General features: G+C 35.2%; 8 protein-coding genes across 8 annotated transcripts, besides 8 other annotated features; 5 read left to right on the forward strand and 3 right to left on the reverse strand.

The window, feature by feature from the left end:
- Nucleotides 1-224: 224 nt before the first annotated feature.
- On the forward strand, nt 225-2947 carry TVAGG3_0303350 (beta-COP family; the record flags this gene model as incomplete). The annotated part of the gene is made up of 1 exon (XM_001581055.1): nt 240-2942. One exon carries the CDS (start codon nt 240-242, stop codon nt 2940-2942), a length of 2703 nt encoding a protein of 900 aa, XP_001581105.1.
- Nucleotides 2948-3111: 164 nt separating this feature from the next.
- Nucleotide 3112, forward strand: a terminal%2Cinverted (terminal inverted repeat of tvBac_53III transposon ID:TVAGG3_0303360).
- Nucleotides 3112-3144: a mobile genetic element.
- Nucleotides 3113-3326: a mobile genetic element.
- Nucleotides 3327-3658: 332 nt separating this feature from the next.
- Nucleotides 3659-3695: a mobile genetic element.
- Nucleotides 3659-3695: a terminal%2Cinverted (terminal inverted repeat of Banshee-A3 transposon ID:TVAGG3_0303380).
- Nucleotides 3696-4866: 1171 nt separating this feature from the next.
- Nucleotides 4867-4904: a mobile genetic element.
- Nucleotides 4867-4904: a terminal%2Cinverted (terminal inverted repeat of Banshee-A3 transposon ID:TVAGG3_0303390).
- A 146-nt stretch (nt 4905-5050) lies between these two features.
- Nucleotides 5051-6375, forward strand: TVAGG3_0303400 (uncharacterized protein; the record flags this gene model as incomplete). Its single annotated transcript, XM_001581056.1, has 1 exon — nt 5151-5417. One exon carries the CDS (start codon nt 5151-5153, stop codon nt 5415-5417), a length of 267 nt encoding a protein of 88 aa, XP_001581106.1.
- A 217-nt stretch (nt 6376-6592) lies between these two features.
- Nucleotides 6593-8070, forward strand: TVAGG3_0303420 (RNA polymerase I-specific transcription initiation factor family; the record flags this gene model as incomplete). The annotated part of the gene is made up of 1 exon (XM_001581058.1): nt 6617-8056. The coding sequence occupies one exon, from the start codon at nt 6617-6619 to the stop codon at nt 8054-8056; it is 1440 nt and encodes a 479-aa protein (XP_001581108.1).
- Nucleotides 8071-8896: 826 nt separating this feature from the next.
- Nucleotides 8897-9400, reverse strand: TVAGG3_0303430 (uncharacterized protein; the record flags this gene model as incomplete). The annotated part of the gene is made up of 1 exon (XM_001581059.1): nt 8897-9400. The coding sequence occupies one exon, from the start codon at nt 9398-9400 to the stop codon at nt 8897-8899; it is 504 nt and encodes a 167-aa protein (XP_001581109.1).
- Nucleotides 9401-9546: 146 nt separating this feature from the next.
- Nucleotides 9547-10196, reverse strand: TVAGG3_0303440 (nicotinamide metabolic process; the record flags this gene model as incomplete). Its single annotated transcript, XM_001581060.2, has 1 exon — nt 9582-10196. The coding sequence occupies one exon, from the start codon at nt 10194-10196 to the stop codon at nt 9582-9584; it is 615 nt and encodes a 204-aa protein (XP_001581110.1).
- Nucleotides 10197-10583: 387 nt separating this feature from the next.
- Nucleotides 10584-12845, reverse strand: TVAGG3_0303450 (WD repeat-containing protein 27 family; the record flags this gene model as incomplete). The annotated part of the gene is made up of 1 exon (XM_001581061.1): nt 10584-12824. The coding sequence occupies one exon, from the start codon at nt 12822-12824 to the stop codon at nt 10584-10586; it is 2241 nt and encodes a 746-aa protein (XP_001581111.1).
- A 105-nt stretch (nt 12846-12950) lies between these two features.
- On the forward strand, nt 12951-15103 carry TVAGG3_0303460 (bifunctional inhibitor/lipid-transfer protein/seed storage 2s albumin superfamily protein family; the record flags this gene model as incomplete). Its single annotated transcript, XM_001581062.1, has 1 exon — nt 12951-14708. The coding sequence occupies one exon, from the start codon at nt 12951-12953 to the stop codon at nt 14706-14708; it is 1758 nt and encodes a 585-aa protein (XP_001581112.1).
- A 406-nt stretch (nt 15104-15509) lies between these two features.
- On the forward strand, nt 15510-18281 carry TVAGG3_0303470 (uncharacterized protein; the record flags this gene model as incomplete). Its single annotated transcript, XM_001581063.2, has 1 exon — nt 15510-18281. The coding sequence occupies one exon, from the start codon at nt 15510-15512 to the stop codon at nt 18279-18281; it is 2772 nt and encodes a 923-aa protein (XP_001581113.1).
- Nucleotides 18282-18358: 77 nt separating this feature from the next.
- Nucleotides 18359-18783: part of a mobile genetic element that runs on past the window's edge.

The raw sequence follows: 18783 nt of genomic DNA on the forward strand, positions 1-18783 counted from the left end.
AATCTTGAGAAGTAAAGATCTCTTCTATAATTTAGGATTAAATACGAAATTCATTATAAAACATAACAAAATTGAGAAATTCCATAATACATAAGTAGTCATTCCAACAAGAAATCCAAAGGTTGGTATCCATAAAGCGAAAATGTGCCAGATTCATTTCTTATTTTAAAACTGACATTTGACATCAACAAATTTGAGGTAAAAATAATCAATTTGATTTTTGGCACTTTTTTGCAATAATGGAGGACGTTTCCCCTTTCCTTTGCCCACCAGAGGAGAATAAAAATCCAAAGTGGGACGAAATAGAGGGCGGATTAACAATTTCTGCAAAAACGGAAGTTCAAATTAGCTCTCTTCGCAAGCTTATTCAATATTCAGTTTCTGGAGAAAAAATTCCAGAAGCTGCTCTCATGGGAGTTATCACAAATCTTTCAGCATCCAAAAACCACGACGTTAAGAAACTACTTTACTTATTCTACGAAATCTGCGAGACACGTGATAGAAAAGGCAATCTTAAGCCAGAATTTCGCCTCATTTGTGATGGTATTAGAAAAGATTTAACACATCCAAACGAATATATTCGCGCTGCAGCTCTTAGATTCATGTCCAGATTCCATGAAAAAGAATTAATTAATACACTTGTTCCTTTTGTCACCAAATCTCTTGACCATCATAATGCATACGTAAGGCGTCATGCTGTCGTTGCAATTGGCCGAATTCATCAACGCTGGCCCGAAATCGCACCAGATGCACAAGAAGACATTGCAGAACTCCTCAAGACAGAGAAAGATCCTGCATGCATGCGTGTATCTTTCCTTGTCTTATGCGACATTTCTCGTGATCTTGCAGCTACTTTTCTCAATGAAATTCTTGACGAATCAGTATTACATCTTTCGCAGCCAATGCAACTTACAGCTGTTACTCTCATCAAGAGCCTTTGCAATGACTCACGTAAAGGCGCTTATCTCCCTGCTCTTATCGAACTTCTCGATTCCCCATCAACAGCTGTAAAAATCGAAGCAGCAATTACACTTCTCAATTTATCTACATCAGCTACAGCTTCTCAAACAAGCTTCTCTGTTCTTTGCCAGATTATGCAGACAATTCCTAACTCTACATTGCAGCTTAGCCTTGCAGAACAGATCGAGCGCCTCATCCCAGCCCATCCAAGCATCGCTCAGCTCATGGTTGGTGAACTTATCGTTGCAATGAAGTCAAAAGGCATCAGAGCAACAGTTCTCAACATGATAAAGAAACTTACGAACGCTACGAACGTAAAAACTATCGTTCAAGGCCTCATCAACCACTACAAAACTCAAGAATTATTACGTCAGAAGGAAAACGAAGCCAAAGACGCTTACGAGTTCATGGCTCTCATTCTCACTACATTACGTTCGATCTCATCTACTTATCCTGCAACTTTAAGCATGATTTACGATGCAGTTAAAACAACATTGATAGAAAACAACTTGGCGATATCATACGAGTCATTAATGCTTGTTAGAGATTACATGTTCGCTAATCCTGATCAGGCTGACCGTGTTTGTATCCAAATAGAAAATATCTTACCGTTTGTACAGAGTCCTCGTATACTTAGAGGCCTTTCTTATCTTATATCCCTATCAACAACGCGTCCAGAATCAGCTGAAGCTATTATTGGAGCTTACTTTGCAAGAGAAAAGGCAGCATTAGACCCAGAAACGGAGCAATCAGCACCACAAACATCTACAATGATTGGATCTGATGGAACATACGTAACCGTTGAACAGTCGGCCGCTCCTTCCAAATCTGGTTCAAAGCATTTAATTTGGTTCGAAAAGGGCATTAATATCTTTGTTGGTGCTTCACTTGCTATGGTATTGGCTAGAATATGCATCAGATTCCCAGATCAAGCTCCAATTGAGAAATGTCTCGGATTTATTGAGTCAATTTTACTCAGAAAGAACGCAGTAACACAAGAAAAGCACTTACTTCTTGCCCATGCTGCTATTTTCCACCGCAATGATCCAGAATACAAGATTGCTCTCCTCGATAACGTCAAGCATGCTTTCGCAGACATAATCGACAACGACAAGAAGGAGTTCGAAGATAAGTCACCGAAAGCAAACCAGAAAATCTTCACTTCACCTGACCAAAGATTATCTTTCAGTTCACTTCTCGGTCGCAAATTTGACCAGGCAGGTCCTGCAGCTGCAAATGCCAAGAATGCTTCATTAAAGATCCAAGAAGAGACACAAGAAGAAAAATCGAAGAAATCATTGGTTGTTTTGTCCGGAACATGCGATCCAATCTTCTCCGAATGCACTATGAAGCCAGGCAAGTTCGATATTTTGCTCGAAATCAATCTCCTCAACCAGACATTATCCAATTTATTAAATGTCAAAGTTGAGTTGTATTGCAGTGGCAAACTTGAGCTTGTTGATAAACCAAGTACAATCACATTGCCAGCCCAGCAATCCGATCAAATTATTTGCTCGATCAAAGCTACATCAGCCGAAGCCGGCAGAATTTACGGCAACATCCTCTATGATATCGAAAATGTTGAAGAACGTCAGTTAATTCCACTCTCACCGATCACAATTACTCCAGATAACTACATGATACCACTTAAGGTCGATTCCATCAAGTACAGAGAGAAATGGGAGATGTTTGAGTGGGAAAAGAAGATAACGATCAGTTCAACATTGTCAATTAAAGAGATCATTACAAGATATCAAGAGAAAGGAAAGATGCATCTAATGAACGAGTTCGATGATAATGCTTCTTGGGCAACAGTTAATTTGTGCGCAACTTCGATGTTTGATGAAGACGTTTTACTCAATATCTCTCTCGAAAAGACAGATAACGGAACTACTGAAGGATACATGAGATTGAGATGCGCTTCACAGCCAATGGCTATTGCATTCTCAAGATTATTAATGTCAATTAACTTGAATCAATAAATAAAAAATATTGACGTTTTTTATTTTTTGAAATTTATATTTTATTTTGTCTATATATGACTGACTTATTTGGAATATGTACAGATTTCTCATGAATTTTGAACCTCGTTTCAGTCAAAATGTAGTAAATGATGTTTACATCAATTTTTTGATTTAAAATGTGGAAATCTTAAGGGTGCACTTACCAGTTTCTGGCATGCTCGCATGATATCAATATGTCTTTATTCTAATTGCAAAAAAACATATAACAGCAAAAAAAAGGTACTATGTAGTGATATAAAATAACTTTTTCTCAAAAAAAAAACTTTTTATCATAGAAAATTTGGATAAAAAGCTAGGGTGTCAAAAAAATTGAGAGAATGTCAGAAAGTGGAAAGTGCACCCATGATATATAAAAGAAGAAATTAGTTTGTTTTATGGTGAAATCTACTTTGTAATACAGAAAGTATCAATGTTGAGAGTAATTAGGGCGTAGGAAAGCCAGATCGTTTCACTCAGCTTTTGTTCTCTCGTTTATTGCATTTGTGATTGTTAACGATGGATAACTTATAGGAGTGTGCTTTCGCTCTTTAAACATTGTTTCATATTAATTGGCTTGACACGCAGTTTTTTGTGTCAAATTAAGGGTCAACGGTATATTTTCAATACTATTCAAAAATTGAATCGATTTTTTTGAGCTTCTTGGTTAACGAAATCCAAAAATTATATTAAAAGTGTAATAAACAGAAATTCGTCAAAAGTGACAGCTCTCAATTTTTTGACATTTGTAAATTCTAAATTGAATGAGAAAAATGAAATAATACTAAGCATAATACAATATTCTAGATTTAATTATAATTAGGAAAAGTTCGTTTTGAAAGTACTTTTCATAGGCATATAGAATGAAATCTTCTGAAAAATAATATCACATAAACTCATATTATTTTCTAATATATAACTATTTTATATAAAAATCAAATTCCATGATCTTAAAAGCGAAGGATAAACCTCAAAATTTACGAATATAATGAGTGGGAATATAATGCTTATCTATCATAAAACCATATGAAATATCAATTTTTGCTTTACGCCTAATTTTTGACGACAATTAGCAAAAAATGTTAAATGTTAACACTCAGTCCATTTGAATATGAAAATAAAATTGACTTTGATTAAATGTTTTTATTTATCATGCAATTCTTCTTGCGACCAAAGATTTGAATAAAAGTTCAAAAAATAAGATAGCTTAAAAAATAATATACGGTAGTGTTTACTAATAGATGAATAGTATATAAATTCTATTAAAATGGATTTGATCCAAAAAAATATAAAACCAAAAATAATTGTTATAATTTAAATGAAGAAGTAATTTAAAACGATTTTATTTATGATCAAGTTTTATATATTTTTGGATCAAATCCATTTTAATAGAATTTATATACTATTCATCTATTAGTAAACACTACCGTATATTATTTTTAAGCTATCTTATTTTTGAACTTTTATTCAAATCTTTGGTCGCAAGAAGAATTGCATGATAAATAAAAACATTTAATCAAAGTCAATTTTATTTTTCATATTCAAATGGACTGAGTGTTAACATTTAACATTTTTTGCTAATTGTCGTCAAAAATTAGGCGTAAAGCAAAAATTGATATTTCATATGGTTTTATGATAGATAAGCATTATATTCCCACTCATTATATTCGTAAATTTTGAGGTTTATCCTTCGCTTTTAAGATCATGGAATTTGATTTTTATATAAAATAGTTATATATTAGAAAATAATATGAGTTTATGTGATATTATTTTTCAGAAGATTTTGTGTTCTTCTTCAAAATTTTATTTTTTATTAAAAAGAATCTTTACAAAATATACATTTACTTTAATTAATATTTAAAAACGTGCTCTATCAAAAGTTCCAAAAATTCAATAGTTTAGCTTTTCTGAGGTGTCACTTTTGATGAATTTCTGTTTACAACAAAAGCAGCATGTAAATATGATATCAAATCACAATCTATAATTAGATATGGGTATTACCATATTAATTTTGAACATTAGCGATAGCTTTCGCTTGGCCGGACCGCGGACCTTTCATAAGTCATATCACTTCACTTTTTTTTCTTGATGGAATTTAATTTTTCTCCTCAAGACTTTCAAAATATGCTATATTATAAAACTGATGACTATTGTACAATAGAGAATCAAGGGGTTAAATATACAGTTAGTATGCCTTTTGCAACAATGGCATTTTTCAAAATTTCTGCTGCTTACAGAGCTGATATGGCATGCAGATCTTACCAAATTAATATTCAACTTGAAACTGATGAAGAAAAACAATTCCTCAATTCATTACTTACAAAAGGTACAATAATTTCTCAAAATGCTACTTTAGAACTCCTCTCATCGCTTTCTAATATTGCACTCAAATTGCAATGCAACTCACTAATCAATTATATTATTGATTATACAAATTCGATTCCAACATCCGTATAAATTTTCCAAAAAATCTTTGAATTCACGAGCAGGTTAGGAAATTACTCTCAAGTATTAGATTATTTGCTAAATTCGTTCAATACACATAACGAAGATGACCTTGCAAAAGCTTTAGTTACCTTTGGCCAAAAATTTGCAATGGATCTACTAACTTCTTCAAAATTAACAGTTAACAATGAAAACCAAGTTGCAACAGTTATAATGAAGATGATTGAAGCAGATAAATCATATACAGGCACTTTAGAATGCATCTATCGCGAATGGCTTTCAGAAAATAAGCTGAAAGAGCTCTACGAATTTGTTACAAAAGAAAAACTATATACAAAGTTGTTGCATTTTTATAGAGCATTGGAAGCCATGAAAAACTCAAGACCAATTTATTTCAAAGCGCAATATTTAAGAAATGTTGTGATTCATAAAATTAAATACAATGAATCCATAGTTAATGTTGCTGTAATATCTTCAAATTCTCCTGATGACAGAAGTGAACTTATGAATGGAGGATATTTCCCTCGTACTTGCCTTGTTGGATCAAACTATATATTTATTGGTGCTTATAAAGCAGCAAACAAATCTGATTTAAGTACAGAATATATTCAATATTAATATTCTCTAAAATAAGAATAAAATTTTGATATTTTCTTTTGGTTATATTTTATTTCATCTCCACTTAATTGAATCATAAAATAAGCATTCCCGAATAGATGTTACATATTTTCGGCTATCATAATAGCAAATCCCCTCAAAACCCTATTTGAACCCATCAGATAATTTGAACCCACCCAATTTGGAATCGTTATAACATAAAGGTAATAGACTAATAAGAATGAATTCTTCAACACATGAGTCTGAAATCTAAACATCTTTAAAAATATGCATTATTACAGCAACAGAAACTTGAAAAATGAGAAAATTGAAATCAAAATCTTATAAAATTAGATATAAATCTCAATCCCAGCTATCTTCCTAAATACCTTTTGGTTGTATTACTTATTTTTGATTGTTCAATGTGTGGGTTGTTGATTAGATTGTTATCATAGTAAGAAATGAATTTTAGTCAAAAATTACATTAAAAATCAATGTATTGCTGAATATATAGGAGAACAGCCTAATGGACACAAAAGTTGTGCTCAGCCAGCAACTAAAAAGTGCCAAGATTTTGGTTGAGAAATTTACATAATTCCGATTTCAAGTTTCTAATGAAAGGCTCTGTTCTCCAGCGCCTCTTAACAAAACAGAAACAAGAAAAGTTTGGAACAGCTGTCAATAATGATAAGTGGGATGAGTTAGTCCCAAATATTCTTTCAGGAGTTTCGAAATTTGAAGATGTCATTGTTCCTATCCAAGAAAGAGGAAAAGTTCTGAACTTATTCCAATATATAACAACACTTGAGCCAAACCAGCCAAATCTTGGACTCCTAACTCGCATATTAGCAATTATTCCACCAGAAAACCTTCAAGAAGCAGCTGGATATCTTCGTGAAATGGCGCTTACATTTGCAGCCATATCTGCACCTATAATTGATCTTATTGTAAGAAGTTTCTTAACACAAAATGAATTATACTTTGCCGATGTAATTAACAACCTTATCGATGCTTCTCAGAGCTTCACTCCACTTACATCAGCATCTATTACAAAATATTTCCCTCAAACTACATTTGAAGGCGATCAACAGATTAATTTCTTGAAATCAACTCTTCACGTTTGCCAGCATAGCTACGACGTTACTCTGAAAGTTCTTAGTCGTGTTTTCCAGCATATCGTTGGTCTAGACTGCGAACTCATGATTATGGGAAACAAAGATTCAAATGCCATCGAAATTGATGAAGATGTTGCCGCCCTTCTTACACCGCAGATCATATACGTCCTCGACTTTGTCGAAAACTCTCCACAAACGATATTTACTCTTTTATTACAATTATTTGACATTTATTTGCTCGATCTTCCATCGTCTTCAGCTGTTCAATACATATTCTTCATTGCTTCATCATTCAGCAGCCAGAACTACCAAAATTTCGTTGGTTTCTTACTTGCAAAATTATTTGATGAAAATGTCAACAAAAGAACTCGAGGCAACGCAGCTTTCTATGCTTCAACATTAATAGCGAGAGCCAAATACATTGATGATCAATTTGCATCGTTTGTTCTTGATTATGTTTCAAATTTCGCTGAATGTTACTTAGAACACATAAAAACAACATCTCCACAGTTCATGACACGCAACATCCAAACTCACGCTGTCTATTATTACGCTTTGCAGTGTTTTGCTTACATTTACTGCTGGAGACACTCCGGATTTGAGAAAATGGAGATTGACGTGGAAAGTCGATGGAAAATCAACTTGTTGTTCAATAACGAACTGGACGCGATGACTGCAATTGATCCAAACACTGCGGAGATGTTCAGCAGTCTCGGGAACATCGAGTACGAGCCTGATTCGAGTGTCATTGAGAGAATCTCTGTCTGGTTCCCTTACGATCCATGTCCTTTGGATGAAGTCAGCGAAAGAGTTTCTTCCATTTACATGCAGTGGGGAGAAGTCGCAGAACCAGCTGATGTCGACGCCGCGCTGGAGCTGAGCCTCAATAGAATATGCGCGTCAAGAGGAATTTCACTTGGAGATATCCTCGGACAATGAATTTTAAAATATTTATTTATCTGTTTTGTTTTTTAAAATTATCAGCAACTATTTTTTTTATAAGGATTTCATGTTATATTTTACTCATGAGAAGTGTGTTTCTTTATGCATCTTTGCATAATATGTGTATATTCATTCATTAAACAATACACATGGTATGTGTTTATAATGCTCACTGTACATGTGTTTATTAATTATTTGCTCTATATTATCTCTTTGAGCATGTGTTTATAATTTATTTACATGGAGCAAGTGTTATCAAAATGTGTGTATATAGATACCCTTGAACGGTTACCCTCATTTTGTACATGTATTTACTAGGTTTTGACAAATTTTGGCAGCAAATTAACTTGCAATGGGCAGGTCTTGATCTGGAAACTTATGAGAATTGCAAGGTATGCTTCTCAATGTGGAATAATGAATGAAACTAGAGATGATTATTAATAGGAAATATTTGGTAACTAATCATAGAATTTTGGAGCAATAATAAGTGTATCTTTAATGAAAAAGATTAGTAAATTAATTAAATAAGAGGATTGTGACAGTATACGAAACATTTTTATTTAATTAAAGAAAAACAATCGTGAACTTGCTAAAATATATGTAAAATATATTACTAATTGAAGAAAAAAAGATAAAAGAATAATAAAATTGTAAATTTTTTGGAAAATCTGGTAGTTAAAGATTGACATTAGTCTATAATGGTATTAATTGAAAGTAATGCATTCAAACTATAACCTTGAAAAGCCGATCAAAAATAAATTGCAATTTTTTCTATCTAAGTAAGAATTGAGTATTATATCGTTGGTCCTAATTAATTAGATAGTGAATTATAAGAAATTAACTAAATAATTCAGCAACAACGTAAATCATTGCCAAAAGTAAGATTGTAGATGTGATATATCTGAAAATATTGATACAGTGACTCTGTTGTTCAATTATATTGACATCATTTCCATCTTCTGATGAATTTTCATCAGAGACTTTTTCCTCGTGTAAAATAAGGGGAGAATTTATATCTTCGCCTGCAACATTTTCATTAAATCCGATGGATGTATTGGATTTTGACCCCTGGAATGGAGCAAAGCGTGTTTGTAATTCGGTAATTGTTGTTCTGAGCTGAGTAACATAATTTCGTGCTTCTCTTCTTTGATTCATTTCCCAAATGCTTGATTGAGCAATAATGCTTTGAATTACATTTTCAATTTGGTTAAAAAGAGCAATTAATTGAGAAACCTTGCCTATTTCATTCTTTGTTTGGTTGCTTTCTAATGATTGTAAGTTTTGCTCGATCTTTTCAATAATGGAATCTGCTTCAGCTTGGAATTGAGATAAATCATTCATTTAGACTTTTATGTTATTTAATTTATTGCCCGTGATTATATTTAATTTCTATCAAATTTTGAGAGTATAACGGGCAAATTTATAAATCAACTTTTTATATCATGATAATACAATAAGAACTCAATAAAAAATAGTTTTGTAGGGAATTGAATAAAAGTAAAGCCTTTAAAACAATACGAAATTAAAAGATATTTGAATTAACGAATGTGATTCCTTGTTCCTTCATTTCTTTGAGAGCAGCAATGGAGCTTTCTTTTTGTACTCCTGCAATGCAATCTTCAATTAAGTAAACTTTGTAGCCAAGTTTAACCGCATCGAGAGCGGAGAATTTAACGCAGAAATCAGTGGCAACTCCCAAAATATACAATGTTTTGATGCCTTTGCTGCGAAGTAATTGATCAGCATTTGTTTGTGAAGATTTTATGACATCGAAGAAGCAGCTGTAGGAATCAATCTTCTCGTTAGTTCCTTTATATACTACCATATCACCATCCTTCTTTATTAAATCCTTCTGTAACTCCGCTCCTTTTGAATTTTGAACACAATGTGCTGGGAAAAGCATTTGCTTGACAGATCCTGCATCAACGATATCATATACCTTGTGTCCTGGATGGCTATCAACAAAAGAAACATGATTCTTTGGATGCCAGTCGTAAGTAAATAAAACATTTTGGAATTTTGAACGGATTCTGTTAACTTTTGGAATAATATCCATGGCTCCTTTGACACTAAGTGAGCCTGTTGGCTCGACAAAGTCGTTCTGAAGATCTATAACGACGAGTGCTGTATCTTGCATCTACTGCAAATGATTCAATTGATCTGAAAAAACAGCCATTTTCAATTTTTGTGAGAAATGTTAAATTGAATGATGATTGGCCGAAAATTTTTCAAACAAAAATGAAGTATTTTAATCTGATTTTACTTTTAAAAATTAATTAAAATTTTGAAAATTTTTGTTGGAAAAGAAAAAGAGTCAAAATTCAGTTTAAGCGAATATCAACGTTTGAATAGGCCCTGACATATTTAGCTCAATATCTTAGAAACAAATGAATTATCTATTACTTTTCTTTTCAATTCGGAAGATGTTTGCCAATTTGATATTTCACGTTATCTGGATAAATAAAATCAAACATAATTGAATTTATAAATGTTATATTTATTAAATACAAAAAAATAAGATAAGTTATTGCAAAATCTTAACAAATCCATTCTCTGTTGCAGAGATGAGTCTTCCATTTGCTGGATTCCATTGGAGATATGTAACAGCAGTTCCTCTGAAGTCATCTTTTATTTTCTGGACGCATGTTCCCATTCCGATATCCCAAATTTCAACTCCAAGTCTTTCTGTTCCGATTGCGATGAATCTAGAGTCAGGGCTAATAGAAACGCCTATCTTTGTTGTCCTTGATCCGCAAATGATTGTTCTTTCGCATCTTGCAGATCTTAGATCCCATAATCTGCAAGTTTCATCGAAAGCAGCGGACAAAACGAAAGAAGGAGTATCAGGAAGCCTTGGAGTGAACATTCCGCCATAATTCGCTACAACTGTATGGATAGGACGCTCATGTTGAGTGTCGATTTCAACAGTTTTCTGGCATGTGTAGAAATCAACAGCAGCAACGGTTTTTGCGGTGGTCGCATAGCAGACAACAGGCGATTTAGGAACATTTGAAGCGGCCAATGATACTATTTTCGATGAACCTGTGTTAACAGTCGAAATACATTTATATGTTCCTGTTTGATGCATATTTTGGATATCTTTTGATGAGATATTCGGAAGTTTATAGCCGAATAAGTGGAGATTCTGGCCGCAGGAGGACACAATGAACTTGTCCTGCCATAGAAAACTGCATCCTGTCAGTTCTTCGGGGAATTTCGCTCCTTTTCCATCAGTCTTGATAGTATCTATGGTCAAGAGACTATCTGGACGGTCGATGTCCCATAATTTAATGGTTTTGTCAATAGAGCAAGATGCGAAATTTTTATCAGTTGACCAGCTGAGGCCGGTGACCTGTTGGTGATGTCCGAGATACGCTGGGAATGATGTTCCTTTCATTTTTACAAATACTACTGTTCCGCTTTGGTCAGACGTGATTAATCTTTTTCCATCAGGAGAAACAGCAGCTGTAAGGATTGGAGTATCATGAGGCTGGCTTGTAGATTTAACAGAAGTTGGAGCTTTGCAGATTTTTGGCTCTTTTGGAGCTTCATCTTTTTTGACTGGTTTTTTGGCAGCTGGCTTCTTGGCAAGTCTGTTTGGTGGAGCCTGTGGCTTGGCCGCGTAGCCACTGCTTTTAATTTTCTTGTGAAGAGTTGCAATCGGAGTTGATTGCTTTGTTTTTGGCTGAATTTCAGCATTAAGAGGTGATTCCTCTGGAGGATCTTCTGTTGGAAATAGATCTGTACCAAGTTCTGGTAAAATTCCGAGAGAAAGGCGTTTAACTGTAATATCTTTTGTTAATGCGGATCTGCTAGCAACAATCATATCGCAGAATGAGACAGTATCAACAGCATCATCGAAAGTATGAACTACTGATTTTTCGAGTGTATTTATGTTGAATGAAATAACAGAATTTGCTGTAGCCACTAACATGAACTCTCTTGATCCATTACTGCAAAATCCTGTATTTATGATCGATGGAGATAGCCCCGCAGTGATTGGTTCGTCCTTAGGAATGATGGATTTTGATGGTTTATTTTTAGAAATAACTATTGTCTCTTCTTCCTCTTCTTCAACATCTGTAAGTTCTACTCGTGTCATATTAATTGTTTTTATGAATTTAACTGAAGGTTTTGAGTTCAAAATCGGGGAAGCATCGTATAACCTAACGAATCCATCTTCAAAAGCAAGCGCAAAGTACTGATTTGTCTTGAATGTAACAATTCCTTTAATTAAATTGCTTGATTCGAATGGTGACTCGTAGCAATGGCATCTACGATTTAAATCCCAAACATAGAAGCGATTATCTTCACTACATGTAATGAGAAGATGTTCGTAGCTATCATATGTCATGAATGCGCATTTGACTATGTTTGCTTCATGACCTTCGAGGGCAGCTATTAATGCTTTTTCTAATGGTTTAGATAAATCATATACCAAAGCTACATTTCCAGCAGCAACTGCCATATGAGTATTGAAAGCGTTAAACGAGACAGCAGAAGGTGAGATTGATTCAAGTCCTACTGGGAAGAAGTATTGAATGAGCTTGCCATTGGGTTGAACAATAATAATTGATCCATTGAATCCTATTGTAGGTAGTGGACCCTCTCCAACAAAAGAAATTTGAGTATTTAGATCGTAATTTTGTTTCACCGAAGATTCAACATCTAATATTTGGACATTATTGCGATATGAAGTTATTATTGATCCTTCTTCATCTGCAACTGCAAAATTTGTTGATTTTACTTTAATTACTCTTTTCATTTATCAAATTTAACCATAAAAGTGACGTTTTGATAAAATACATATTTTTAATCAGCAAATATAAAACGCAATATTAATTTCTTTGACTTATATCTCAAAAAATTGAATTGAAAGTTAAATTCTCAAATGTTTTTATTTTGTCTTATTTCGCGAGTGTCAGCAGACCAAGATTCAGGTACTGATTTCTACACAGACTTTAATTTAGTGAAAGACAAGAATTATGATAAAACAATTGAAATTCCATCATATTATTCATCGTATTCATGTGATTTTACCACTATCACGGCTCAAAAAGTCCTTGTGAAGTTTGAGGGAGGTTCTCTCAGACTTTATGTAACAGCTCTTGGATTACCACACTTTGTTTACGTTACATTTATTGCTACGCAACAAGATTATTTAGCAACTTTAATGCAAGCACATCTATATGGAAATGTATTTTTCGAAACCCAGTCTCCCTGTCAAGTATATACTTACTTTGATAATAATTATCCAGATGTGTTGCCTGTTGCTTACTTCACTGCATCTAGTCCTGCCGTTGGATATTTTAATGAAGGAATTGGAAAGCCAGGTCATAATATTTTAACAGATATTCGAGGTGTTGCTCCGGATGAAACGATTTCCAGACCAACTGTAAGTCAAGGTGAAACAATTACAATACTTAATTACAATAATGTTGTTTTTCATCCTTTTGTATCAATTGAAGATGCTCAATATTATAAGCATTCCAGTGCTGCTCCAAAACCTCAGACACCCATTAAAACTCCATTTCCCACCGCATATGAAACTCTATCTTCCACAGCACACGAAACTCCATTTTCTACAGCTCATCAAACTCCATTTTTGACAGCACACGAAACCCCATTTTCTACAGCTCATCAAACTCCATTTTTGACAGCTCATCAAACTCCATTTTTGACAGCTCATCAAACTCCATTTTTGACAGCACAGGAAACTCCAATTTCGGAAGAAGATGAGACTCCATTTTCCACAGCACACGAAACTCCATTTTCTACAGCTCATCAAACTCCATTTTTGACAGCACAGGAAACTCCATTTTCCACAGGACATGAAACTCCATTTTTGACAGCATATGAAACTCCATTTTTGACTGCGCATCAAACTCCGTTTTTGACGGCGCATGAAACTCCTTCTGTTACAGCAGAAGTTCCTCCAACACCAAATATATCCGAATTAACTAATGAAAACGAGACTCAAAAGCGTGAAAATGTTTATGATGGAATGTATTACATCAATTCTCGTCTAGCAGAGATCAAGAAGTACTATAAGAACACTGAGGCAACAATTATTTGTGATGAAGATCGTTTGAACTACAACATCGTCGCAATTAATTCAACAATTGAAGTTAAGTCTGATTCACTCTGTCAAGCCTCTGTTTATGGTAGACACAACAAGATCATCGCTAATGGACCGATCTCATTCTTAATATATGCAGACACTAACTATCTCACAGAAGAATTTGATCTATCTGATCCAAAAAGACATCCCCTTTGGCGAGTGATCGGAAGCAACAATGTTTTTAAGACTAAGTTTACTGGTAAGGCAACAGAAGACTACTCCATTGCATGGTACGGCTTTGATGGAAAAGGAACAGTTTTCCCAGAGCTTGGCAGCAACATGAAATTCGAAAATATTATTTATGGTGATATTATTAATATGGTATCATACGAACAAATTTCAGCAAGCAGAGAACTTGAAATGAAAAACTTTATCATGCTTTCTGTCAAATCAGGAGCTAAACCACCGCAAAAACCCTTGTCATTACTAGTCATTGTCAATATAGTTGGCGCAATCTCTCTTATTTTAACTATAGTTATTATTTTTATTGTGTTTAAATACGGATGTAAAGATTATGAATCCGAATAGAGATTATCGACACATTTTCAATAATGCGAAGGCGTCGGTAATTAAAACTTCTTAAGGAGAAAATCTTTATAACCGTCTACAATAATCTTTCAGCGGAATTAGAAGAAAAATTTCACCAAAAACGATACTTTTTTCAGAAAAGTCATTATCTGGTACTTTTATGTATATCATTCATCAGTAAGTACTCAATATTATTATTTTCCAGCTTGAAGATTAAGTCCAAAGATTATATTAAATTTTGTTATTGATTATTAGATATAAATTATGTTATTTGTCGTTGTGTTGTAAATAATAGTGTGTTTATTATCATTCTATCTTAATTAATTTTTTACATGCTTCATGGAATTATCGAATAATGGTGCAGCAATATGCACTTGAAGATAATACAAGATTAATTTATAAAAATCGTAATTTTTTTAAAAAAAAAATCGATTAAAGATATGTATTTTTGAGGGTCTGACGTCATGACATAAGCCACTTTTTATTGGATAGCTTACAGCATGACGTCGTTGTATGACCGACCAATGTTAAGTTAAATATCTGAGAATGAAAGCTAAATCCTGTTAGCTAGCTTGCCATTTATAAAGATTTTGTTACATTTCCCTCTATGATTTCCTAAATTTGGAAGTGTTTACCATCCTCTCAAAAAACAATTTCATGGAAAAATTTTGTTATTGACTTCAATGAAACATAATGCTTATGCTGGTATAGACAACATATTAAAATTCAATAATATTTTTGACTAAATTTTCATCAAAAAAAAATCGTGCTGTTCTGAAAATTTAAAAACTGCCATTCAATATGTCCTCTGAAGGCGACCCATCTAAGCCAACAACACCTAATTCAGGCGACCAATTGCCTAATCAGAATACTGCAGAGGTCGATGCTGACGGAAACCCAAAGTCTCCAGAAGTTCCATTTAAAGCAGAAGTTACAGAATTAAAGCCAGGAACATTACAACCACAAAACCAAAAAGCATCACCACTTGGTGGCAAATCTGCATCACCTTTTGGTGCTTCAACTGCAAAACCATTCGGATCATCTGCATTTGGTCCAAAGCCAGCAGGATCAAATCCATTTGGAAAACAAGCAGGCTCAAATCCTTTTGGAGGTTCTACATCAACTGGTTTTGGTGGAAAGCAATTAGGCTCAAACCCATTTGCAAAAGCACCCGGAGCTTCATCAAACCCATTCGCAGCAAAAACATCTTCCCCATTTGGTGCAAAATTATCCGGAGAAAAGAAAGATGAAAAAGCAGAGCAAGCTCCAGCTGAAGAAAAGAAAGACGCTGCTCCAACTACACAAACCTCTCCATTTAAATCTGGTGGATCACCAGGTAAATTCGGTGGATCTCCATTTGGCTCTCCAAGTAAATCTCCATTTGGCGGTGCATCCGCAACTACATCTCCATTTGGCGGTCCTAAACAAGCATCTCCATTTGGTGGCTCTGCAACTGGCTCTCCATTTGGCGCAAAGAAGCCAGGAAGTAACGAAGAAAAGAAGGAAGAATCCAAGCCATCAGAACCTGTTGAAAAGAAGGAAGAAAACAAAGAAGAAAAGAAACCAGAAGCCAAACCATCTCCATTTGGTGCTGGTGCTAAACTAGTTTTCAGTGCTAGTACATCAAAGCCATTCGGTGCTGGTACATCTCCATTCAGTACTGCTAAAACAAGTCCATTTGGTGCTTCAGCAGGAGCAAATCCATTTGGCGCAAAGAAGTTAGGAAGTAACGAAGAAAAGAAGGAAGAAGCCAAGCCATCAGAACCTGTTGAAAAGAAGGAAGAAAACAAAGAAGAGAAGAAGCCATCTCCATTTGCTAATCCATTTGGAAAGAACGTAGGTGTTGCTCACAATCCATTTATGAAGATTAAAACAGAACAACCAACTGAACAAAAGAAGGAAGAAGTTCCAGCTAAGGCAGCTGCTCCTCCAATGAGCGCATTCACATCAAAGGCACCAGATGCATCCAAATTCGCAACTCCAGGAACAACATCCAAAGCTGCAGCTCCTCCAATGGGTTCATTCACTTCCAAAGCTCCTGATGCTTCTAAGTTTGCAACTCCAGGAGCTTCATTAGCCAAAGCAGCTGCTCCTCCATTGAGTGCATTCACATCAAAGGCACCAGATGCTTCTAAGTTTGCAACTCCAGGTAAACCAAAGAAAGAGACAAACACATCAGGAGCTCCTCCACTTTCTTCATTCACATCCAAGGCTCCCGATGCAAATAAGTTTGGCACTCCAGCACCTTTAGCCAAGAAGGAAGAGACAGGACACGCCGGACTTCCAGTCAGAGTACAGAGCCAGTTCATCAAACCAGAAGTCCAAGAGAAGAAGGAAGAACCAGCCAAAGCAGCAGCTCCTTCTGGACCAGGAAAGGAACTCAAGGAAGTCCCACCTCCACCAGATTCATCCTTTGTTCCTCAGAAGCCAATTGCAAATGCAAACAAGTCTCCAATCAGTTCCGCTCCTCACCCAGTTGCAGCAAATCCATCTCCAAATACTGCTTCAAAGCCAATCACTTTTGGTTCTGGTGCTGCAAAGCCAAACTCAGGCGCATTCGGTTCAAAGGCAGGAACAACTGCATTTGGTGCTCCAAAACCAACTTCAACATTTTCAGCTGCGGGTTGGGGTAAGGCAGCAGTCGATTTAAAGTCAGCTGAAACTAAACCAGCAGAAAACAAACCTGTTGTTGCAGCTAAACAAGCAGAGAACAAACCAGCTGAAACTAAGCCAGCCGAAAAGGGTGGATTCCGTCCATCAAACGGATTCACACTCGGTGGAGATATCAAGCCAGAAGACTTAAAGCGTGCTTCCGGTGCTAATTGGGGAAAGTTCGAACCACCATCAGCCACAAAGACAACAAACGCTGCTCCAGCTGAAAAACCAGCCCTCGCTACAAAGCCACTATTAGGCAGTGGATTACCTCTTGGAAACAAGCCAGCAGGTACTTTAGCTGGTGGATTAAAGGGATTTGGTAGTAAAGGAAAGCCAGATCTTAGAAGTCTTAACATGAAAGGCGGCGTAGAACCAAAGAAGGAAGAAGAAGAACAGAAGAAAGAAGAGCCAAAGAAGGCTGAAGAAAAGCAGAAGAAGGAAGAGCCAAAGAAGGTTCCATCCAAACAATCTGTCGAGCCAAAGAAGGAAGGAGAAAGAGTTCACCGCCACCGCCATCACAGAGATCAGCCAGTTCCTCCTCCATTCCCACAGCAGATGCCACAGATGCCATACATGTACCCACCAATGCAGATGCCTTACCCACAACTGCCATTCAACATGATGGGAATGCCACAAGCACAGCCACAACAGCTACCTCAGGGAATGCCACAGATCCAGATGCCAATCTCTCCATTCAACCAGCCAATCATGGTCATGATGCAGCCAATCTACATCCCTTATCCACAGATGCCTCCAATGGGTCCAATGGGAATGCCCCCACAAGATTCTTCAGATGTAGAGTACTTGAACGTTCCACAAGACGCGTTCATTGAGGCTCAAAAGATTGCTGGAGAAGGAAAGGAAGTCAAGAAGAAACACATAAAGAAAGCGATGAAGAAACTCGGCTATTCAAAGTAAATTTGTTAAAAAAAAATAGAGTGATCGAAAAAAAGTTTTAAATTCGCTAAATATCGATTAAACAATTTATGTTTTAAGGGTGCACCCGTATGTACGTTTATTTGAGAGGAGGAGGATTACCCTCTCAATTTTGAGGGATTCGTTAGTTTATTTTCTCGATGAATATGCAATAAAATTTGATTTTTACCTTATCAATATACTTCATATAATATACACATGTTCATGTAAAAACTTTTTTCCAAAATCCTCAGGAATTAAGGAATTTTTGAATTTTAAGAATTTTTTTCGAATTTTTTCGAAAAAAAAATATTTTCAGAACAGCCTTAACGGCTAAGATTTAGGAACAATGTTAAGTATCAAAAAGAAAGGAGGTCTGATATAGACAACATATATCGTTGAAGGTTGAAAAAATCTCTAATATTTGAGCCCAAAATTTCAAATTTTAATTTTTTGAAAAAAGAGGCCACCCGTATGTACGTTTATTTGAGAGGAGGAGGATTAT

Source organism: Trichomonas vaginalis, chromosome V (assembly GCF_026262505.1).
Source record: "Trichomonas vaginalis G3 chromosome V, whole genome shotgun sequence".
Classification (NCBI taxonomy): domain Eukaryota; phylum Parabasalia; order Trichomonadida; family Trichomonadidae; genus Trichomonas; species Trichomonas vaginalis.